At 37.2% G+C, this 25,702-nt stretch overlaps 1 protein-coding gene across 3 annotated transcripts in view; it reads right to left on the reverse strand.

Moving 5' to 3' along the window:
• Window positions 1–15,235: 15,235 nt before the first annotated feature.
• Window positions 15,236–25,702, reverse strand: part of LOC127412387 (threonine aspartase 1-like) — a 58,539-nt gene continuing 48,072 nt past the window's right edge. For all 3 annotated transcript variants that reach the window (XM_051648699.1, XM_051648697.1, XM_051648700.1), the window contains one exon: window positions 15,236–16,924. In XM_051648699.1, coding sequence (XP_051504659.1) covers window positions 16,832–16,924 — 93 coding nt within the window. In that variant the 3' untranslated portion in view covers window positions 15,236–16,831. The remainder of the gene's footprint in view (window positions 16,925–25,702) is intronic.

The following is a 25,702-nucleotide window of genomic DNA, read 5'->3' on the forward strand; positions in this document are numbered from 1 at the left end:
CTACTAAATGTAATTGACTCTCATTGTTGCCCACATTGTTGTCAAATGTGCAGAAGATGACTTCTATTCATTGGAACTGCTGAGGTTGAAGGTTCTTTGACCTTCTCTGGCAGTTGAATAAGATCCATCCTCAGATATTAAACTCGTCCAACCACTTTAAGCCATTCCACAAGACTCATATTAGCTCCATCTAGAAACTGACCTAAGCTCTGCTTTTGATGTCTGATGCAAAAAACTCTTCCCCACCCCCTTTAAACGGGGCTCAAATTCTTTTTTTGCATGCATGCTTGTATTCTCAAATTCCTCAGTAATTTCTCCGACTATGATCATGCAATCACATGAATAGAGGGCTGCATTCTTAGGGCCAACACTGAAACCTCAGACCATCCCTTCAGATGTTTGTATCAGTGTTTTCACCATTTTGTGCTGGATCGATCCCAGGCCAACATTTGACCACTGCAGTGACAAAACGCCAAACAAATAGATCCACTTCGCCTTGCTTAGAATGTTTTCTTATAACACTCAAAATTTTATGAATTTGCTGCTGCACAAATAATGTAGTATACATGTATATTCTCTGAATCTCAGACATACTACATTCGCCATGTTATGCAATATTTTCCTTTGTCCTGTGTATTCCTTGATCTATGTCCTAACATCAACCATTAAAACAATGTTCTTAAATGTGTTAAACAAGTCCAATTTAAACATGAAGAACAACATCTTAAAAAGAGCCACCCTACTCATATGTTCTCCCCATTCTTTAAAAATTGTTTTTTTTTTTTTTTAACTTTTCAAATCTGACGGCTCTTCAGGCAATGAAGATGAGAATGCAAAGTGTCCACTTGTTGCACACTTCAGAATCTCAGCAGATGTAGTATGTAATCCAGGTATTGATCACCTACTTTCAGAAAACTGAGCATTTGGACATCTTACTAATTTGACATACTACTTTTTGCATACTGTGTTGCAGGGAAGTATGCATATTTGGATGCAGGGTGTGATTTTAGGATCACTGCAAAAACCAACAATTCTTAATGATTTTTTAACAAGTCCACTTTGACTTGTTTTCCATTAGAAATATCTGCAAATCCTTAAAACAAGATACATTTATCTGAGAAGCAACTCTAAATAAGAGAGAATGTATCTTTAATATAAATGTGTTTTTTGTCTTCAACACTCCCATTTCGTTCACTTGTTTTAAGTACAAATGAGTGAACAACTAATTTTCCAGTGCGGTATGACAAAATACACTTGTTTAAGAGACATTCTCTGAAAATATCAAGTCAAATATTTAATATGTCTAAATATTATAGATATTTTATGCAATGTTGCTTCTCAGGAAAAATTCTCAACAGTAATTTTAAGAATTTGCAGATATCTTTTCTGGAAATCAAGACAAAATTAGATAGGAAAAGTTTGTCAAGACAAACTTGTTGACTTGAAAAAGCCTTGCCTTAAAGAATAAAATAAAAGCTTTTAAAAACTGAAGTTTGGTCATTTTACAGTCCCAACAGTCAGACAGACAGATAACATGTCAGATAGATAGATTTTCATTACACCACCTAATTCACAGTGACACCCACCTCCCTGCGCTTGTTGATTGGCAGGTGTTCATTTCCCATCCTACTGAACAATTTTTGCTTAACTTGAATTTTTGATGAATGTGCATAGTAAATCATATGGTTTTACATAAGAGACCTAAAGATTCTATATTTATCACAGCAGCCCAGGACACCTGAGTGTTCTCAACCACACTGTGGAAAAACTGACACTGACCGACCACAACCATGTCATGAGCTCCTCAATCTGAAGACAATCAGCAGGACGCAGATATAAAGTATGTCTGCTGTTAGTATCAAGTGAATTCTCATGGTCTTCTCCCATCTCACCTTCATAACAGCACCTCAGAGTGGAGACTAAGCTTACAGCTAGGAGTGGGATAAGCAGAGGTGATCTTTATTGAATCAGACCATCTGTTTGAGAGGCCCCCCGACATCAAAGCAAACAGCCTGCTTTATTTTAAAACATCAGGCCTGTGTTAAAGTGGCAGCAGATCCTGCCCCATACCAGCTCTCTCTCTCTCAGACACACACAGTCCACATGTCCTGAAAATGTTGTGCTAAACCATTTCTATTTACAGCTCCCACTTACCAGGAACAAACTCTGTGGATAATAGCAGGCTTCTGCCTTCACAGAAGGTGTGCACTGAATGTCGTTTTGGTATTAACATAATATTTTTGAAGGGGTCATGACATAAAGAATCACATTTTCCTTGATCTTTTGACATATAAGAGGCCATTGTACTATAAAAACAAAATATACGTTTCAGAACTCAACTTCCTCCTCGCTGCAAAACCAAATCTGCCAAAACGACTCGTTCTCTACTTCCTCAACATTGTGATGTCAAGCTGTGGTAGATATTTGCATCTGACCGTCTCCACAACAACACATCAATGCCTACTTTACCTTTAATAACTTCTGTAGCCCACCCAGCAGTGGTGAGCAGTGAGGTAGTAAGTAGAGAGAACAGGTCAGTCAAGAGCAGAGAGCCAATCATAACAGTGGGCGTTTATTGTCAAGTCTTAAACGAGAAGCAGCACCAAAATCGAGCGTGTCTGACAGAGGGTGTCAACTGATCATGCTTTATAAATATATGACTATTTCTATATTACTTATAAGTGAAACTCAAGTACCATTAAAATAATAATAAAAAAAAGGCATGTTATGACCCCTTTAAAGCTGAAGTGTGTCATTTTTGTGCCACTAGCGTCACAAAACGGAACTGTAAAAACCCTGTCTTCCATTGGCTGAAAAACAGAAATGTCCCAAACTCACACAATTGGTCGAGCCAATGTTGCAAAGCTAGAGTGTTTATACTTTTTGGGGGAATCAACCTACAAATGGCTTATTAACAGTTTTCTCTGCATATAAATCTGGGATAGGGTAGCAAATAAGCCTTTTCTGTAAGTCACTGCCCATAAGTAATGGTTAGATTATACTATAATTGCAAAAAAGAGAAAAACACAAAGTTCAGCCCCAAACAGTTTGCAATGAGGCAGAACCATTTTTTGGTTTTTATATAAGAGATCTCACAATGTAGTTGACCACCCTCTTCTCATTTTAATCACTCTCCTCTGGAGAGAGGTGTAGAGTTGTGGTTTCGTGTAAGGCTGTTTTTAGACCCAATCCCATTCGCTTTTATTCTCTTCTCTCAGCACTGGCACTTTATGGGTGGTGTAGCACATTTCAGGAAGTGTCTGGCCGCAATGCCGCAAGGGCCGTGGCTGCATGACGGGCCTAATTAGAAGGCAGCTTCTGCTGCCTGGAACCTGGAATAGCTGACCTGAACTGCTGGGTCGCTGCTTGGCGAGGACTAGCTCAAATGCCTGGGCTTAAGGGAGAGGTCTGCTGGAGAATGGGGTATTACCTGGCCTGATGCCCGACCTACAGTCGGAGGGGGGATGCACACAGCTGAACAAACAGGTCAAGTAGCTGACAAACACCTCAAAGGGCTCGGGGGCTCAGATTAACCCTCGCAAGGGTCTGTCCATGTAAGAAAGGCATAAATGGGGCTGAAAATGCACACATGACCTTTTGACCTTAGCCTTTCGCCTCAACACTTCACAAGTGTGCGGACTTGCAGCTAAGCGAGTGAAAAGCAGAGTATGGATGTATGGAAAACAGAAGCAGAAAACATTTTTGCAGCTTTAGATTTCTGAGTTTTGAGTGGGGTCCAAATGTCTGAGATCACTTGTGAAAATCCTTCTATTTTGCATTTTTCTAATTTAATAAAAATAAAATAAAAATCCATTACAAATTATATTATCATCTTAACAAATTGAGTGAAAGGTTGAACAGAAATGTTTACATTAATTTTACAATTCCTTAGTATTTGGTATGTCCCACTTTTGGTTTAAGCTGAAATGGAATTTTAAGTTTGTGCAAAACCTGATGATCTGTTATCCCATCATGATTTGAGAATGTTCCATAGTGCATTTTGTGTGCTTCAATGGAAGTGAGGAAATCTGGCCTTTTGCACAAAGTTTATAGTAAACATGGTCAATGTCAATAATTTGTAAATATTTGAATAGCAACCTGGAAATCTTTCTTCTGTTTGTCACCACTTTTCTGAATATTTTTCAAAATCTTTGGTCCATTTGTTTGTTCCCAGGTTTGCATTATATTTTAAATCCCAGAGTTTCAATGTAGTCTACAACTTCTGGACCTCACTATATAATTCAGATTTCTAAATTCCTGAACACAGCGTTTACTTGCAATAAGACACTGTTCATCAACCACCGACAAAGTAGTAAAAAGTTATCAAAGTAGTAAACTAGTCAAGCTGGAGAGAAAGTAATACCAAGTTCCCTTACTTCTGTTCTGCACTGAGATAGAAGGGGTGTCTGCCTGCTATTTCCAGCACAGAATGTCTTTGTGTGACATGAGCAGGCTCTGTGTTCGTGACTGTGTCTCTGTACACACGGTCCTGATATTGTGCAATAAAACAAGATTTTTTGTTTGCGACGAGCAGTAGTCAGGGATAAGATATTAAATGTTTTTTTTTTTTTTTTTGTTCTAAACAGAAACTGTATTTTTACATTCTGGATCGAGATTTCTGTGGCCTTTCCAAATAGTAACTGGTCAGAACAAAATAAAAGAATGGTTAATTAAAATCAGAGTGCACTGTGCTAATACACTTAAAATTAAGCAAAAACATCAAATAAATCACTGCTGAATTTATTCAGAAACAGCTGCAATTGCAACCAAATATTGGGGTATTTATTATATTTTTTTATTGTATACAATACAATTGAATAATCAATTATAATAATTAAAAAACAGGCTACACGCCATCTGTACAGCTTACTTGAAAATAGTCTAAAAAGATTAAAAATGGAAATATAACACCTTAACAGGGAGTGTTCAAACTGATATAACACCATAACACCATGACTGATGTTTGGTAAATAACACTTCTGACCACAGCAAAGCGTTCTTGGTACTGATAAACTATTCCCTGCATAAGAGTGCATGGGCAATCATAGGATTTGGGCAAAAGGAAGTGGTTTGATTCTGAAAGTTTACTTTAAAAATTAAAACTGGTTTCATGAAAAACTTATCAGAATTAAATAATGCAGAAAAAGAAAAAAACATAAAAAAAAAAAACATTATTTTTTTTTACTAAGTATATTTTAAGGTAAGTGGTTACATGAAATTGATGTAACTATCTTTAAAATATATAGCCAATTATCTGTTGAACATACGCATTAATTTGCAGTTATAACAGGAGTAAAGTAAATTAATCCTACCAGATGTTTAAACATTACAATGTGCACATTAGACTACAAATAATTGTTTAGGTTGGAATGAAAGAATGTAACGAATGAATTAAACAACAGAGAATATTTTAGTATGTCTGATGTTACTTTAGTGCGGCGGTTAGTATGCGCGCAGCCGCGCACTCGCACCCTCTGCCAATCAGAAATCTGCGCGTGCTCGAGAGTCACACTTCACAGTGCGAATCTGTGTCAAACTCAAACCTGTTTGAAAAGTTCCCCAGTATAACAGAACAGTAATAACAGAAAAAATTGTTTAATAGTTTATAGTTTAATAGTTTATCTTGCAATAACGGCGTTGAAACGTCGTCATACAATCGATTATTTATGAACTGCATTACCTCACAGCAAAATGCTAAACAGGGTGAACAAATGCTAATGATTTGTCACTGGAGCAGTTTTGGAGTAAGTACAGGAAATATATCTCTTTTTTTATTTAACGTATCTCAGGTTTCTGTGATGCTGAACACTCTTTGTCTATTGGTAGACAGTGTCTTTGACAGTTCCTTAGGAAAATTAACCAGGGTTTATGATAGTAACCACAATTTAACCCTGGTATTTGTAGTTAAACCATAGTAACCAGAAATGATAGGAAGCTGTTGTGTGTGACAGAAGCAAGTAATTGTCACGTATTAGATGGAAACGATGTCCAGCGACATCATTGGCTGTAGTGAAAGTCCTAGGAATTCAAAGGAGTGCAGTCGCACGATATCATGCGAATTAGCCAAATTGAGAAAAGTCGTACGAATCCTGACGATTTCGCCGTGAGAGTGTGTTGGAAAGTGGCTCTTTGAAAAATGAAAACTAAACCATGAGGAATTTTACACCCCTAGTTTATATTTTATACTTTACAAATTAACTATCACCATAAAATTCTTACTATAAAAAAGTAATAAATAAATCTTATATATAAGAATTACTAAAATTAACAATGTGGCTTTAGGAACCCCGAGCTTTCCAAAGTTGAATAGCCCTGGTGTAATCTTTACTGAACACATATCCAGAAATTAAGAGCTACATTGTTAAGACCAAGGTTTACATTAGTTAGAAGGAACACTAATCTCCATGATCAAATTAAACACCATGATTTAACAAAAATAGCATGGGTAACACTAAACAGAACTGTAAACAAAACTGCAACCCTTATTAATTACCAACAACTACTTCATTTACGCTCCACATAAGCCCACAAAATTCAATATTCAAGTGCGAACACAGCTCAGATTAAATAACTAAATTTTGTCTGATTGACTTTCAATAACTGAAAGAAGATCATTCTAAACATTGAGAATACACTTAAACAAAACCACGCATTACTTAGTCAAATAAAATACGTTATTACAATTAATAAAGAGAGCAAATTTTGATGACATATTAATTTCTTTCAGTGTAACTGGTTACCAGCATTTCAGAAAAACGTTTGAACTCATGAACAATTGAAAGCGAGTCCGTTCTTGTTTTCTGTTAAGTTAGTTTTCGGTTAGATCTTTCTGCAAAAAAGTTTGTTTTCTGATTTTGTTCCTTAATTCATTTCTAATCTCTGGCAGTAGCTACCTGTGTGTGACTTTTTGAGTGCAAAGAGGGACAGTGATTCACTCTGACAGGAGAGCTCAACATGTGTGGACAGCAGGCCGACCGGGGGCACGACCGCAGTCTTTGATCTTCGCTTGCATCGCCGTCTGTTTTGCGTTTTAGGTCTTGCTGAGAGCGAGGCATTGGATACACCTTGAATGTTGAGGGGGACCCCTATGCCCTGCCACCCTTTAAAGACCCAGTATCTCTTTTCAAAGCTGAAGGGGCCCTCCACAACCCCACTGCCACAACCTGAAAAACAACACTTAAGACGCACATGGCATGAAAGCGGCATATAATTGAAGGATTGAAATTGAAAGTAACCTGGAATATGCTTGTTGTCAAGTGCTGGGCTTCAAAGTGTGCTATGTCACTTATGTAATGCTGTAGTGCCATGCAGAACAACAAGTGGAGGACAAGAGAAGTCTTTTCAAGAGAAAAACAGATCTACCATCCTTTAAGCTTTTGAGCAATATTACCATAAGAAAAAAATATTTTTACTTAAAAGTTTACTTAAAGGTGCACTCAGTCATTTTTTCCTCATTAAAAAAGTTTAACTCCCGAAGACATGAATTGTAATTTTGCAATATATGTAGGAAATCATGACCACTCACATTAAAATGAAGACTCCCGTCATAACAGTAACCTTATAAAAGCTGTTTTATTCTACATGGAGTGGGATACACACATAGAGGCTGCCATGTTAGAATCACATGACCAGCTGAATACTAATTGCTTAATCTCAGTAATCATCATGTTATTTGACACTTTTACTAATTGATTTAAGTAGACTAATCATGGTTGACTGTGAAAACTACATTTCTACAATGGCATCTGAAACTGAAAACTATTGATTTTAAACAATGCTGCATACAAGCCGCTATACTGTAGGTGTCAGTGTAAATCCAAGAAGACACAAAGACAAAAGTTACTGAGTGCACCTTTAATAAAAATGAACTAAAGCAAAAATTGTGCGGCACGTTTTTTTGCTAAATATTCTCAAACAGAATGGATAATATTCTTAAGTGGGCTGGAATGAAGAGTGATATTGTAAGGCATATTTATCTAATGTTTTTTTGTAAAAGAAATCGTTAAATTACACAGTAATCTAATTGAAAACTGTGGAAACTGAATAAGAATAAAGAAAAACTATTATCACAGTCACAGAAAAGCATCATTTGATAGCAATTACACACCTGATAAAATTAATGTAAGTGAACAGAACTGCTTATTGTGTCATTACACACTTACTGTCTCTGCTTATTGTCTCATAACACACAAATTTTGATGCTGTGAACTGTTTATTTAGCTTTTCCTATTACATGAATCAATACATTAATGTATTGACGAAATGTAGGTACTCTCGCTGATGTTATTCATGCTCATTTGGGAATGAGGACTGACAGTTTAATCCAATATGCTCTTCTTGACATTTATTTGAAGTTGTTGTTGTTTTTTGTTTTTTTAAAGAAAGAAAAACACTGCGTGTATCCTCTCTGGCTACCTCATGTCACTATTACAAGTGACCCATCAACATTGTGGTTTAAATTTTTGGGATAGTTTTGATAAAATCCCATTTAAAACTACTTAAACACACATTACTCCCATAGATTCTGATTGGAAAATAGCAAACACGTGTCAGAGTAATGGCGGCCCCGGCAACAGCTGCTAAGACATGACTGGTCAGAAACGCTTTAAGGTGGGGTTTAGCGAAGGATCCATTCTGGAACATCTTGAATTTTATTTCATTGTGTTCTATTCAATAAAATTAGTAAAATTTAAGTTTACTTAATTTATTGGAGTTTGGACTACTGTACATAAATTATTTTTGTGGCATTGATGAAACTGGAAGTGCATCCCAAACCACACACTTCTGAACTATTCTACGCCTTTTTTTAGTGTAAGTAGTGCGAGTAGTACATTTACACTGAAAACGCAGCAAAAAGAAGTACCTGGATGATGCACTTTTTCAACCGTCAAAACGGAGGGCCAAATGTTGGACACTTCATGCACTCAGTGCACACGGCTTGCCGTAAATAGCGGAAGGGGTGGAGTTACCTGACTGCGCTGCTGGTCTGACAAAACAATTGTAAATAATGAAGAATGTAGCAGCTGGCGAAACTTCAGTGGATACAGCACCTTACAAATGTGAGTTGAATGCTTTACCATCACCCCAAGCTGTTTGAATATGTACGTTGTTTGAGATACAAGTGTTCAACTGAGATTGGCTAGCGTGCTAAAGATACCGGCAACACATCATGTGCACTTGAAACGTCACTTCCGTCAGCTGTTAAGCAGCGAATGCTTCCGTGTAGTAAAAAAACGTTAAGTGTTCCATTTGGGATGATACTACTCTTTGGAAATTCATACAGTACATGGCTGAGTGCATAGTATATTTTTTAAGTGCATAGTGTATCGTTTGGTACACAGCTTGGGCAGTGGATTTCCATTTCACAGCATGATTTGCATGGGACTGGATGGGGTACACATGTTGAAATTAAGTGTTATTTTATGCATTTTTTCAAGATGATAATATGAGGAGATTTGTTAATGTAAAATTTTCTGTTATATTGGTATTTAAAAAGATTGTCTGCTAGGCTGGATTTTTGGGGGTTACCATTGTGAAGAATGGCGCTTGTGGTTAGGTTGAGGATCGACTTTCACTTTCAAGTGATGTTTGATTTGAGGGTTGCTCAGCTCTATAATCAGTTGCTGTAAAATTGACACTGCAACAGTTCCATTGTCTTTACACTTGCTCACCTGGCATATATATTAATGATTAATACATTAAGTTGGACCAATGTAAGAATTTTTTTTAAACTGAAAACGAGTAAATTTAGTTTTGACGAACCTTATAAAGCTGAGTTAAAACTATTATAGTACACTGATTTGACATAATCCAACAAAATCAAGTTGTATGAATGAAACTGACTTAATTTGAATGAAAGAAATTAAAATGCTTGTAAAAACGCTCAAATTCTATTAAGTAAAGGCCCAAACATACTTCACGCAAGTACGCGAATGCAGACGTACCTTGCTACACAAGTTTGATTCCACGCATCGTTGCATAGTGAAATGTGACAGCGCTCAATTTATAACCCAACACAAGTAAGCGATGCATTCTCTGCATTGTCGCAAGGGGAGCCAGAGTGGATTTTCTGTTTTCAGTCAACAACTGTCATAGCGGAGCAGCAATTTGAGGAGAGACTTGCCGAAAAAGTTATACAAATATATTTACGACCCCTCGTCTCCTCTCCATTCGAATAAAACAGCGATTGAAAATGCTTGGCAAGAAATTGCAGCTTCCCTAAATTCTGATAACGACACTGTAAAGAGAAAATGGAAACAACTACGGGACCGATTTGTCTGAGCCAGGAAGAAATGGAAAGGCATCCGCAGCGGAGATGCCGCAACTAGCTATGGATATCCAGTCATTTTGGACATGTTGGGATGGCTTTTTGACTTCATAAAACACCGGACCACAGAGTCAAATTTTCCTGATTCGGTAATGTTGTTTTAATGTGACTGATCATAAGAACGTTTTATTATTGTTATTAAAAGCAACCCCACCCCCCCACCCCCCCACTCTGCTATATACTTTATGTAAACATTAGCAAAGTTAAATCTTAGCAGATGCTTTTATTGAAAGAGATGTAGTACACACATACACTTTATTTGCATTGACTGCAGGGTTAAAGAACAAGAAGTGTTATAAAGAATACACATCCAATCATGAAAGTTGTGTATTTTAGGTAGAAAAGTTAAAAAGTTATCACTGTGCCTTTATTACTAATCCACCTCAAATCTGTCATGTTTCCACTACATCCAGTTTTGTGGCACCTAAAAAAAAAAAATCTATCACCCCCTTGTGGTCTGAGGTTTGTAACCACCAGAGCAACGCAAGTGCGCATGTAAAGTATGTACAACGGGACCACGCGTAGGCCATGCGTTGGCCAAGTGCTCGCGTCTGCGTTCGCATACTTGCGTAAAGTATGTTTCGGCCTTAACGGTAATGACGTCATTTTAATGAACAATCAAAAAAGCTGCTTTTAAAGTTCCTTGATTTCATCCTTGCTGGATTACAAACAAAATTAAAATGTCTCCATAAGAAAGCAATACTTTTGCTCATGAACTTTCACACATTCAAAAAAGACCCAATGAGTACATTTTTTTCACCAGTGCTGATGTATTGGGTGGAACATATAGAAGGGCTTGTCCCTTTTCTTTTTAAAGAGTCAACAGGTTTTAGTTACGTCACAGTCAGTAACCATGATTTTCTTGCTAGGCGGTTGCAGGTGGATTTCAGCAAAGGGACATTCCAATTCTAGAGAGCATCTGATTGGACTAAAATCGTTGAGTCATCAACATTTTTGATCTGTTTTCACGGAAGAGGAAGACTGATGAGAAAGACTGAAAGATTTTAAATGCTAAAATCTGCTAAAGGTTTTATCAACTTTTAGGAGTATACTAGAATATACAGTAGATGGCTTCAAAGAAAATAGACACTGACTTAACCCTTTCATACATACCGTCACACATACAGTATGTGACGGTCAGTAACTGGGCCCCGCAAAGTAGCGTCACACATATGTGTTTCTGCAACAGCCAGTTGCCACAACAAGCTGCCAGATTCAAATCGGCTTTCGCGCCAACACAGGCTGCACTGGCCAAGGGTCTGTAATTTATATTCATTCAAACAGTTGCTCATACAGTCTTTTAAACCACAGAATACGTTTATTTTATATACATACATCCAACTTGTCGCCTAAGCACCACAATAAAAAGTTTACAGCTCTTATATGCACAGCCAATACATCAAACATGATCTTCCTCCGATGCGTGCTGCCATTTGTTTACATTAGTAGCGGTTGTCATTCGTCAAACAAACAGCTACTTAAAGAGTGTAAGAGCCTGTGCAAGCACACACACTCACACACGTTGGTGTGGCTATCCTTGAGGACTCTCCATAGAGAATGATTTTTATACTGTACAAACTATAGATTCTATCCCCTAACTCTAACCCTAAACCTAACCCTCACAAAAAAAACTTTCTGCATTTTTACATTTTCAAAAAAACATCGTTAATATGTTTAAGTGATTTGAATTATGGGGACACTAGAAATGTCCTCATAAACCACATTTATAGCATAACACCCTTGTTATTACCAGTTTGTAACCTAAAAAAATATCCTCGTAATCCCACACCCACACCCCCCCACACACACACAATGTCTGAGAAGTCAAACAGTGCATATAGGCAAACCAGACTGCTGATATTATTTGTTCATTTGTTTTTTACAGCTATAAAAACAAAATAAAACAAATACAGTACAGCAAACATAACCCATTTGTTCACGTTTACTATATTATATACAGTATTTTATTTTTTTATGACAAGAAATAAAAAATAAATAAATAATAATAATAATAAAAAATACTCCTCTACACTCTGCCTACCTCTATCGGCTGTGCAGTGTCACGTGCAAAAATAACTCACTCCAGGGGGCACAGCAGGGGAATTTAGAACCTACTAATGTTAATTCAATTTTGATGTCACCTCCAACACTGGAGCTGGGCTTGCATTTCTTTAGCAGAATGTTGGTATACTAGTTAATGTTTGGAAGTCTTCACTTTTTGATAGGCTGTTTTATTAACCTCAAATGATTTTGCCCATGCCTTATATCCTTATGCTCTAGCAAAAGGAGTCAATATTGTACCAAACACTTCATAGAGGATGAGATCATCTATAATTTGTGCCCTTACTTGAAATAACAAAAAGCACAAATTGTGTCTCTGGCAAATATACAATGAAAAAAGGAGAAAATAAAATAATGGTATAACTAAAAGGGAAAAAGCCATTACTCTTATAGGCAGTGAAAGAAAATCAAAAGCAATGTGCCTCTGACCACAAACACAATGGGACAACTATAAATCCAGGGACACCCTGTAGGAAAAATTTCTGCACAACATATGGAATAGCTATGGATTGTTACAAACTGAGCTTTCTTAAAAAGCTTGTATGCTAACTAGAACCTTCCAACTACTGACTTTAAGACAGCCATCTATCTGCAATCTGACATGAGACGAAGACATTTGTGAGCTCTGTCATTCCTCCAGTTTCTCTCGATAACTTCTATTTTCACCCCTGGGTTATTGTCCAGTGTGTAATTTATCTCTAGGCTATAAATCTTTGGCAGCCCACAGTAAAGATTATAAGATATGTGGGGAGAGGAAAGGCAAGGGGAAGACAGGGATAGAACTTGTGCTGTCTGTTATAGCCTCAACAAATGTGATACTACAAATAGAGCAATGTTTTTGTCTGGAACTATACAAGGGCTCATGGGATGTAGAGACCAAACAAAAGAGCAAAAACAGTACAGATAAAGACACAACACTGGATTGTCGACAACATATTTTAACTGGAATAAATGACACATTGTCTCTTTACCATACAGTACAATGCTTTCAAGTGGTCCAGGATACAAACATCATTTGTCCGTCCAAGTATATATGATATAATGCGTAATCGAATATGGGAAGGAAGGACATCAATTACGGTGGGTTAAATACATGCATACATTTTTTTTTTGGAGCTCGCACACAATTCAGAGACCAATTGTGGTCCGATTAACGTTTATGCACGCTGGACGAAGCCGAGCTACAATCAAATTATCTAGGTATGTTAGTCCAACATTCGGACTGAACTGTTTACATGACATTTTAAAGATGAATTATTGTTTTAAGTTTGAAATCGAACTTGAAAAGCAGGCCAGAGGAAATCTTAGTCCACCTTCAAGGCCAGGGACACTGTGAATGCAAATAGAATTGGGTAATTTTAAAGTTGACTGGAGTTAAAGGTAAACAAAGTAAATTTTTGTTTACGTTTCACCAGCTTTTTTTCATTGTCCTAAAATTCCTAATTTAAAGCACCATCGATGCATTTATACTAATTGCAGTATCGTTTTAAAATATTTCTTTTCAGGGATGTGCACAAACAGGGGAAGTATCACCGAATGAACACCTTAGCAGAACCAAACCGTCAGTACATTTCTTCATATTTTCAGGCGAAAGTCTGTTCACCCACTATAAATTGGCCTTAAGTCAACGTTCTCTGGAAAATCTTAGAGAGTGAAAGATAAGTTTGAAGTTTATATACTCTAATTGCAATACAACTGATCATGTGTTCTCAACATGGCGGCCACCATGTAAGGGCGACCAACGTTGTGGTGTGATGTGTAAAACTTGATGTACTACCTATTTTTCAACTTAAAAGAATATTCTGGATTCAATACAATTTAAGCTCAATCAACAACATTTGTGGCATAAGGTTGATTACCCCAAAAATTTATTTAGAATCACCCTCCTTTTCTTTAAAAAAATAAATAAAAGCAAAAATGGGTTACAGTGAGGCACTGACAATGAAGTGAATGGGGCCAATCCGTAAATGATAAAATACTCACTGTTTCAAAAAGCCACAAGACATAACCAATATGAGTGTTAACATTATTTTAGTGTGATAAAATCGCTAAGTAACCATTTATATAAAGTTATATTCAATTTTATTTTAACTTAAGTGTACACACTAATTCCCTAAAAACAACTTCACAGCTCAAATAATACACACAAATTAATATAAGTGCTTTTATAAAATTATAAGCTTCACATTTCTGTCTCTAAACCCTCCAAAAATTGGCCCCATTCACTTCCACTGTAAGTACCTCACTGTAACATAAATCTTTGTTGCTTTTTCTTTTTTTTTTTTTTTTTAAAGAAAAGGTTAAAAACTATATTTTTTTTGTGGTAATCAACATTATGCCACAAATGCTGTCGATTGAGCTTAGCCAAAGTTTTTCTAGCAAGTCAGTCCACTGTCTGCCATCTTTGGAATGCTCTCGGGAGGCTATTTCCATTCATGATAGCGCAGCTCCTATCTACTTGAATGGGGAAACACCGAAATATCATAAACGGTTGGTCAAGATTACAATCAAAGAACATATTTCAAATCAGCAATAAAATCTGACAACACTGGAATCATAAATTGTGATCTGTTACCTCAGACAACCCTAAAAAAATGCATTTCCCCTGGCTTGCATAGCTAATGCGCATGTGTGTTCTTGAGTTGACTGACAGGCAATGTCTGTATTTAAATGGTGATTGGCTCTTTTACCTCTAAGGCGGGACTTCCTTTCTATATCCGTTGTGCGTTCCAATTTCTCCTATTCATTTTAATAGAATTAGCCTGTCTCTACTAAATAGTCTTTGGCTTAACTTGTATCGAACCCAGAATATTCCTTTAAGCTTCACAGCAATCAATTATTCAATACTTTGTCATATGGATCATGTCTCAGTTTTATTGAGCATTACAATAGCAAGAGGTAAGTACAATCTGCTGTTGTAAATGTTTACAGATGTAAAATGCATGGTCAAGCAAAACTAAATAGCATATAAATCAATGTCATAAGATCACACTTATCTAGAACTGCTAGAGATTTAACTAAAAGATCTAAACATCAGAATCATCTTAGACATCAGTTTCATTAACAAAACATCCTCATCATTATAATAACCTTCAACATAACTGATTCAGTGTCATTTATAAATACATTTTAGAGATCCTCTCACTTTTCTGCAGTTATAAAATACAGACCTATTTTATCTGGGTTCAAATATATTTTGCATTTCAAAGATGGACTAACAGTCTTATTTAGCTTTTTTTGGGGGGTCTTCTTATATCTCCTGAGCACTACACATGGCATTAGACAACACAAGCACAAAGCTGTTCACCTATTAATACAGCTCAACCACACAAGTACACTATGCAGCTTTCAAACAAGGTCAAGTGAACTCTTGGTACACAAAATTAATGCATACTGGATTGCTCAACATGCACCATTCAGGGGAACTGGGCATGTAACTGTAGTTCTCTTGGTACACTCACAAGCAGTGCAGTTAGTCAGAGTAGTGCACTTATTTAGTAAGACGCTGGGCAAAAGTGCATGTGCATCTAGTTTTGTCAAAAGATCCTACTGCCTTTGACTATGTGGTTAAACTGTAACAAGTATGAATTAATACATTTTCAATAGTGCATACAATTAGATTTTATAATAGTCCAACTCTTTAACTAAACTGATAAACATAGCTTAATTTAAGTCAAATGAAAGAGTGAAACCTGTAATTTCAAAAAGTGTTTCAAATCTATGCTACGTATACACTTGCGACTCAACCAGACTCACTTCAAGCACACGATATCAAATATCTCGAAACTGCTCAGACCTTTATTTTGAGCTACTAAACTGACCTTAGCACAAATCAAGAATTTCAGTTATATATAAAAACAAAATAGTAAAAGTAATATTACACGTCAAGTATTGAAGAAAAAATAAACAATAAGCTGTTACTATCAATGGCCACCCTGTTTCAACAACCCATAGCTTATTTACAAAGGTCAGGATGTTGCATATTGTTCCAAAGGGAGGAATAGAAATGGAGCATCAAGACTTGTCCAGTACGTACTAAAGTTAAAAGTTTCTTGGAAGCCCAGGAAAACCAGAGCAGTGCACTAGTCCTGAAGTGCACTTGGCAGAGGCCTTAGGTAAATAACCCTGCCAACTCTGTCCCTCTCTCAAGTGACAGTTAACCCATGTATGCAGCTTGAAATGGGTAAAAAAAGAAAAGAAAAGGGGGTTGGTTTATATAAGGACTGAATAAATAATTTAATTAGAATTAATATCACCATGAAAAGAATTAATGTGTGTATATGTGTGCAAGAAAGAGAGACAAAGACAGAGATGAAAGAGAGGACATATTGCAACCTCTTTCCCCTTGATAACTGTGCTATATAATGAGAATGTCAAGCTTTTGCTATGAAGATCCCAGCGCCTACATATTGCTGCAGAAATAGAGGATGATATCACACTGGTTCAGTCACTTGAAGCCCCCAAGCGACAAACTCCACCTTCAATTGCCAGTGACTGTCCCGCAACTGCCCCAGGAGGAAGTCTGGATATGTGAGTCTGGTAAACAGAGAGAGAAAGACAGAGAGACAGAGAGAGGGGGAGAGAGATAGAGTTACAGTTTTTCTCCATTGCTAAGACACATTTAATGAAACAATTCACCATTTTCTCAAAACTATACACACCAATTTGTAGAAAGCCTCAAACTTCCACGTCAAAATCAAATATTTCACTCAAAAACATATTATTTTCTGCATATTAAAGGAGCAGTATGTAAGATTCAGAAACCCTTGTTATTAATGACACCTGTGGCCGTTAATTGAACTGCAGCCAGCTACCTGTTGCTCGTGTACACACTCCATAGGGATGCGAGCATTGACCAAAACAATGATGTAACGTACAAAAAGGCTGAATGCGATTCACTGACATCATGCTGACAGATGAGGTAGCATAAATAAAATTACACAGTTATGATTGTTTTACTACAAACTTTGAGACTGTATATTATATTTGACTCTCCAGTGCTGGAACAGGGCTAAAACAAAGTGTGGATATAGGTCTGACTATGCGATACTGTAATTTGAAGTAATCACTTTTCTTTGCATGATACATTGACTGCATTTATACGATAGCCTATGTCGGTGTTAGTTAGCTAGCCTGCTTTATCAATAGCTGTTAGCTAAATTTGGTGGATGACAGTAGCTGTTTATAAAATAGACAGTACATTATAAATATGTTGACACAATTCAGTATTGATGTGATTCCATCACAACTGTCATTTTGATATATCGATGCGCCATTGTTTTATAATAACAGAATGTATATATTTTCTGTATAACCAAGTTACGTTACACTAATGAATGGGTCTTTTTGCATTATCTTGAACCTTGTCTAGCATTCATTTCATGTGTTATTGTAGTTTAGCTAAAATTACACAGATCAATCCTTATGGCACTATATTTCACATGCTTTGCAGTTATGTAAGCTTACCTGTCCAATAAGAAGAACGGCAATTCAGGGTCGGTTTTGATCCCCAAAACCGAACGAAGGTCCCTCCAGGAATCAAATGCCCTGCTGATGTTCACTCTAGTTTTCGCTCCACCACGATCACGTTCCCGTTTAGCCAGATGGGATTAAGTAGATAAATGTTTTTATTTTTTTATTTTTTTGGCTTACTCAGAGTTTGTGTAGGAGTCGGTGTTGTGCTGTGAGCCGGACGTGGTTGGATTCCATCTCTAAGATAACGTTACCTAGTGTTGCAGTTTGTTGTCGCTGTTGAATAGCGGAAGAGACGCACTGAGGCAAGGCTCTCGGGAGCGCACATAAACATCACATCCTTTGGATTTTCCCGGCAAAAGCGACCCGCTCCCTTCGCATGAAAATCAGTCTACAGGCTTTAACAGGCAATCTAGGAAGTCCGGGAAGGGCTAATTTTTTAAGTTGCGTTACAAGCCGTTCACACATTGGCAAATAAAAAGGTGAATATTACATGAAAATTGTTACATAATGCACCTTTAACATATTAACACTGCGACAAAAACCTCTATCAACCAGGGAAAATTTTGCAGTTCAATCTCTGTATGTTTTGAGGTTATAATAATACTAATACATAATACTATACAAAATATGGAAATAAAAAAGTTCATTGGAGAGTAAGCCTTACATATGATGTAAGCCTATGAGTACTGTAAAGTGATGCTGGGTGAAAAGCACTGTCATTAAAATATTATTTACTCTACACTAGCAAATTGTTTAAAAGTACAGAGAATTTAGCATAAACTAAGGAATATAATGTACTGTACAGTTTTATACTGTAAAATTGAAAGTAAGAGTTGGCACTAAAAAAATCGAACTACTCTGCAGTGTAAGATGTCCTCAGTTCTGTATAAATACGGTACATTACAGTATTCCATTTTCACAAATTATCAGAGCAAGTTTCATGAACATGTAATACAGTACATACACTACACGGTAAATTATATGACCTCTAAGATACAGTAATGTAGTAGAAGCCCTGTAGATTACTTGTCTACAGCAAATTTCAGTTATTGCAGTTACTGTAGCTACCTGTTTTATTTTCTAAAGTTTTACAGTAAAGGATCAATGTAACCGTGAAACGACTCAGATTTAGCTGGACTTGTTGCCCAGCATTTTTTGTACCATGCAAAAGAACAGTCAACTAGAATACCGTAGCGCAAATATCATCAGGTATAACTGTTCTTCTGTCCTTTCATCTTCCTCTATCCTTCTGTCTCTCTGCCTTCTATACATTAAAACATTGTTAAAATCCATTTTCCAAAGCACATAATCACCTGTGGCCATTTTTATTTATCCTGAAATTCTGACTGGTGTGTGAAACATTCTTCTACTTAGTATTTACACATGGAAAAATGTATGTTAACTGAGTTCAGGTTTTGATGACTTAAGTGAATTATTTTAAGTGTTTGTGCTTTCTGAATGAGAACATGGTTAAACCTGTGCAAAATTAGGGCATTTTTGTGTATAGTTTTGCAGAAAATATTAAACCAACTGGAACATGTGTGAAAACGGGTGAATTGTGTTTATAGTTGTGAGAAATGCTTCTTTGTTTCGAAAGTTGAAATAATGATTAGGGGAATTGGGACAATAGAATCAGTTAAAGTGTGTAAACAATCGAGAAAAACTGTAAGTCCATCCTACAAGACTTGGGGTTACTGCCCTGCATGCATTTCAGTACTCAGTCAGTACTTTCACAAAGATGAACAAAAGTTGCCATTTTATTTTTCAATTCAGCATTTAGAATCTAAAGCACTCCACAGCTCCCATGGCCTGCATAACAGCAATTAGATACGCACTTCAGAATTTCAGCATATATAGTAGGTCATCCAGGTATTCTGTTTTATGAGTACTAAGGATTCAGACATACCACTTAATTGATATTACTGCTTTTGACATCCTATATAGTAGAGAAGTAGGCATATTCAGACACAGGGATACTCTGAAAGTACAAAAATTAGGACGCAACTTTATCAGCTATAACTTTAACAACTATATCTTCTTTTCTAACACCTGATTAAACTCATCAGCTCATTAAGGCCCAGACGTACTTCATACGAAATCAAAGAATGAACAGGTATGATGTCATTTAGAAGAAAATCTGGCCAAAAAGAAGGTGCTTTTGCACTCATTTCGGTGGTTCGTAACAGCTCGCCTGTGTGAACTTTTAGGAAAACTTCTAACCAGCTGCTAAACACCTTGCTGCCACTGGTCCACTTCATCGGTAGTTGTGACCTGAAGCTCCACCTGCTACTTTGTTTACGTTTTTCAGTCAGTATTCAACATGAACACTATGTCAAGCGATTTACTTTAATTAGTCTACAAAAGGAATCAAATCTTCTCAATACTCTCAAGTGCTTATTCACTCATGTGCCATCTGCAATGAAAGCCATTCACACATCGGCCCAAAGTAAGATATGCCTCTATCACCATTCTTTTGTCTGTATTCTGAATATTAACACTCTTTTATAAACATATGCAGCCTTTGCAGTAGTATCAGTGTCATTCTAAATTACAATAACAGAGTGTAATCGGTGCATATTATGTCCGTGTATAGCATGTTAGCACATTAGTGTCATGAATTCAGAATCTAAACAAGACAAATTAAACAATTTTCAACTGCATATCAATTACTTTAAATCATCGAGTGGTTAAAACAGCTTCTTTTACTGACCTCATTTGAATTCTACTCATAGAATGAGGCATAAAGTTATTGGTAACACATTTTAATGTCACATTAGTTTAGGGTTTACATGTAGTGTCCTCATATTTAAATGCTCCTCTAAACATCTCCCACAGTGGTGTGACCGGTGTCGGAATGTTCGCAAACAGTATACCGTTGCTCGGCTGTTTAGAACTTCTATTTACCCCTGAACGAAGAACGAATAAGAACTTCTACGGAAGTATATCGGGGCTGTAGTAGAGGCTTCATAATGTGAATAGGGTGTGTCAAATAAGGGAGACATCCAAAGTATGCAGTGTTGGGGGTACTCCAGGACCAGCATTGGGAAACACTGCTTTGGAGTGTGGAGGGGAAGCACACAACTGTTGAATGTTGGGAGTGCTGTGTCTTTACTGGAATCAAAGGCAACTACCGCCCACCTCCAACACACTTCCAGCCATTCTCTCTGACAGGCTATGATCAGCGGCATTTTCGGGGAGCAAAAACAATCACACAGCTCCCTGTCTGAATGTGTTTGCATGTGAGTGGAAAGATAATGGCAGTGAAGGTGTGATCGTGGATTGGCCCGGGCCACCTGTCCCTAGAATCGGTCCGTAGTGGGAGAATACACATATGGTGACAGTCAGTGAACAGTCCCTGTGTGTCTGTTATGCTATCAATTGATCCATAACTCACACCCACACTCCATGTGACCTCCCAGCACAGGCCGGGGCAGATTACTAAGATAGTGACTAAGTGCACGATTGATTTTCTGTTTTGTAAGTTCAATAGACCTTCAAAATTTTCAAAGCTGGCATACAATTGGAAGGGGGCCTGGGTAGCTCAGTGAGTATTGACGCTGACAACCACCCCTGGAGTCACGTGTTCGAATCCAGGGTGTGCTGAGTGACTCCAGCCAGGTCTCGTAAGCAACCAAATTGGCCCGGCTGCCAGGGAGGGTAGAGTCACATGGGGTAACCTCCTTGTGGTTGCGATTAGGGGATCTTGCTCTCAATGGGGCGCGTGGTAAGTTGCGCGTGGATCACGGAGAGTAGCATGAGCCTACCGTGCTGTGAGTCTCCGTGGTGTCATGCACAGTGAGCCACATGATAAGACGCTTGGATTGACTGTCTCAGAAGCAGAGGCAACTGAGACTTGTCCTCCGCCACCCAGATTGAGGTGAGTAACCGCGCCGCCACAAGGACCTACTAAGTAGTGGGAATTGGGCATTCCAAATTGGGAGAAAAAAAAAAAAAAAAGCTGGCATACAATTCATCCCAAACCATCAGATGTAAAATGGATTGATACTTCAGTTACATGATAACAAGCAGTGTTTTGAAGTTAAACACATTTAAATCTACTCAATGGTGTTTTATCTAAGATGGTTCACATGTGGTGGAGATGACCACTGCTGGAAATAATTTAAAGGTCTTAACGCAAGAAGAAAGCAGATAAGACTCGATTCTCTGTGTCAAACTAGTCTGAGATGGACATCAGACAACAGAGTTGGCAGAGTTATTTGCCCAGCCAAACATTTAAGCAGTTGTACATAATCAGAAAAGTGCTTTGTTTGAGACACATGACCAAAAATATGCCATTAAAATTATTTCTTTATTGCTGTGTTAAGAAAAAAATCTTGTGTATGATGTGTTAAAGAGCTGAAAACCAGCATGTTCAAATTAGAACCGGGTCCGCAGCATATAAACAGGTCAATGACAATGGCCATGCTTTAGCTGTGGTTTTCACATTCCATTTTGTTCACAGCCACAGGGTTTTAAAGTGCAGGACCTTTTTTCAAAACACTAAATGGAAAAAGAGAAAAGTGAGCTGTGTCACCCATAAGTCACCAAACAAAACGGGACGCAAAGGACATGGGTAGACCAGTTATTTGGATGGATGGACAACATGCAAAGTTATACAGCTAGTTAATGCATTTGGATGGATGAATGGATGGATGTGTAAACTAGTTAATGCAATCGGATGGATGGACAGACTTGTAAATTAGTAAATGCATTTGTATGGATGGATGGACCTGTATACTAGTAAATGGATTTGGCTGGATGAACGGACAAACGTGTAAACTAGTTAATGCATTTGGATGGATGGATGGATGGATTGATGGACGGACGTGTAAACTAGTTAATGCAATTGGATGGATGGATGGATGGGTAAACTAGTTAATCCATTTGGATGGATGGATAGATAGATGGGTAAACTAGTTAATCCATTTGGATGAATGATGGATGGATGGATGGATAGATGGGTAAACTAGTTAATCCATTTGGATGGATGCATGGATGGATGGAGGGGTAAACTAGTTAATACATTTGGATGGATGGATGGATGGATGGATGGATGGATGGGTAAACTTGTTAATGCATTTGGATGGATGGATGATGGATGGATGGATAGATGGGTAAACTAGTTAATCCATTTGGATGGATGCATGGATGGATGGATGGAGGGGTAAACTAGTTAATGCATTTGGATGGATGAATGATGGATGGATGGATGGATAGATAGATGGGTAAACTAGTTAATCCATTTGGATGGATGCATGGATGGATGGATGGAGGGGTAAAGTAGTTAATGCATTTGGATGGATGAATGATGGATGGATGGATAGATAGATGGGTAAACTAGTTAATCCATTTGGATGGATGCATGGATGGAGGGGTAAAGTAGTTAATGCATTTGGATGGATGGATGGACGGACGGACGGATGGACGTGTAAACTAGTTAATACATTTGGATGGATGGATGGGTAAACTTGTTAATGCATTTGGATGGATGAATGATGGATGGATAGATGGGTAAACTAGTTAATCCATTTGGATGGATGCATGGATGGATGGATGGAGGGGTAAAGTAGTTAATGCATTTGGATGGATGGATGGACGGATGTGTAAACTAGTTAATACATTTGGATGGATGGATGGATGGATGTGTAAACTTGTTAATGCATTTGGATGGATGGATGGATTGATGGCTGGATGGACGTATAAACTAGTTAATGCATTTGGATGGATGGATGGATGGATGGACGGACAGATGTCACTTACTGACAGATGAAGCAGCACATTTACATTTATGCATTCGGCAGATGCTTTTATCCAAAGCGACTTACAGTGCACTTATTACAGGAGCAACCTGGAGTTAAGTGCCTTGCTCAAGGACACAATGGTGGTGGCTGTGGGGATCGAACCAGCAACCAGTCTGATTACCAGTTATGTGATTTAGCCCACTATGCCATCACCACTCGTCATCAGCACATACCACCACCTACACTGTATACTGTTCAATTAATATTTACCGATCTAATGTCTAAGTCGTGTGCCGCTGAAATTAGGCCTAGTCTTCACTCTAAAATAACTTAAACAGGGTGACCAGATTTTTTAAGTATCAAAATGGGACACTTGTGTGTGTTTTTTGTGTGAATTGTTTTTTTTTAAATGAGGGAACATAAAAATTGCATTTTGTTTTTATTTAGTACTGGAGTGAAGAAGCTATTTGACATAACAGATCAAGACAAAATAGTAACTGAATTTACACACATGATCCTGTTCATTACATTCCCTTGGTTTTTAATATGGTGTGTTGCTTTCTCGATGATCAATGACTGTTTGTGTAATAATTGTTCATGAGTCCCTGCTTTGTCCTGAGCAGTGACGATGTCCACTTTTCTTAAGAAAGATTTCTTATGTAGCTTTTGAAGGGCAGTACTACATAAAAAAAAAAAAAAAAAAAAAAAAAAAAAAAAAAAACATCTTTTATCTCTTATTGGCTATTTGTAAACATTCTGAAAGGGGTGTGGAAACTTATAAAAACAAAAGGGGTATGCAAACTTCTGCACTTAACTGTATAGGCTATATAGTTTGTGAAAATTTATATTTTATTTTAGATTGAGTTAACATTTTAACTTTTTTTAATGAACAAATTCCATGTAGCCTATTCTATCCATATGATGTCATATTGCATGTGTAATTATGAAATGACTTGTCATGTCAGGTGCACATTTTAATGCAAAATTATTTAACCTAAAATTCAAAATACAACCCCCACATCTCAACATATAAGTGCTTGTAGTACTATGTAAAAAGTGCAGTGTAGCTGTCTGAATGTGACATTTTTACCTCCGTGCTCATGGGGAAATGAGCATTTACAGTGGCAGAAAAATACTCGCTTACATATAGTATTCACAAGTTGCACGAAGAAATGGATCAGCTTCTTTGAGCTCGTTGTTGAAAACAAATTTTTATTGGTGCATTTCTACTTGCGCTGACTGACAGGATGACTGAGGCCCTGTCCCAATACTCACACTTGCGGTCTTGGCCACTTGAGTGCGGGTGCACGCATCAGGAAGTAATTGTTCAAGACTGTGCCATGTCTAAAACATGCCAAAGCTCAGTGGACTTCACCCACACTAAATCCACATTAGTGTAAATAGCGCTTCGGAGCAGTCTTTCAGGCTAAGTGTATCCCAGAGTTCATCACAATCAGGAGCTGCACCCCGCCTACCCGAGCGATCGGTGTATTTTTGCTATGATGACGTCAAGAGAAGCATTTCAACATACGTTATTATAATCAGATAGTGAAATGTAAGTGAAGCATATTTTTATTTTAGTATAAATGAAAGTATTCAACATTATATAATGTGTTTCGGATGACTTCATATCAGCATCATAATTACAAAATATTATTTATGTGTATATTTATATACCTCTTTGTTATCATTCTCGCCCAGTAATCACATTATTTTGTTTGCTCTTGCCTAATACTGCTGGTCATTTTGGTCATTCATCAGCCAGTTTGGCATACAATATGCGGTCTAGTAAATGTTGTTTTAAATTTAAACATTTATCAACTACTACCACAGGTTCTTTCTCATCTTTATGTATTTAAAAAATATGTTTTAATGCTTTTTATTTGTTGTATGAGACCACATACTGATAAGTTGTGTAAAGCAGTCTTTGGTCGTCTTATATAAATGACAAGCCAAAGCATTTAATTTAAATGGTTTGTATTAGTAGCTATTAATGGATCACAGGTTTATAGAATAAAGTTTTTTAATTTTTTTTAATTGAGTTTTATGCAGTGTATTGAGAAACAAAGTAGAAAGAAATTGCTTGTATTTAATATTT

The sequence above is a fragment of the Myxocyprinus asiaticus genome, chromosome 21 (assembly GCF_019703515.2).
Source record: "Myxocyprinus asiaticus isolate MX2 ecotype Aquarium Trade chromosome 21, UBuf_Myxa_2, whole genome shotgun sequence".
Taxonomy (NCBI): domain Eukaryota; kingdom Metazoa; phylum Chordata; class Actinopteri; order Cypriniformes; family Catostomidae; genus Myxocyprinus; species Myxocyprinus asiaticus.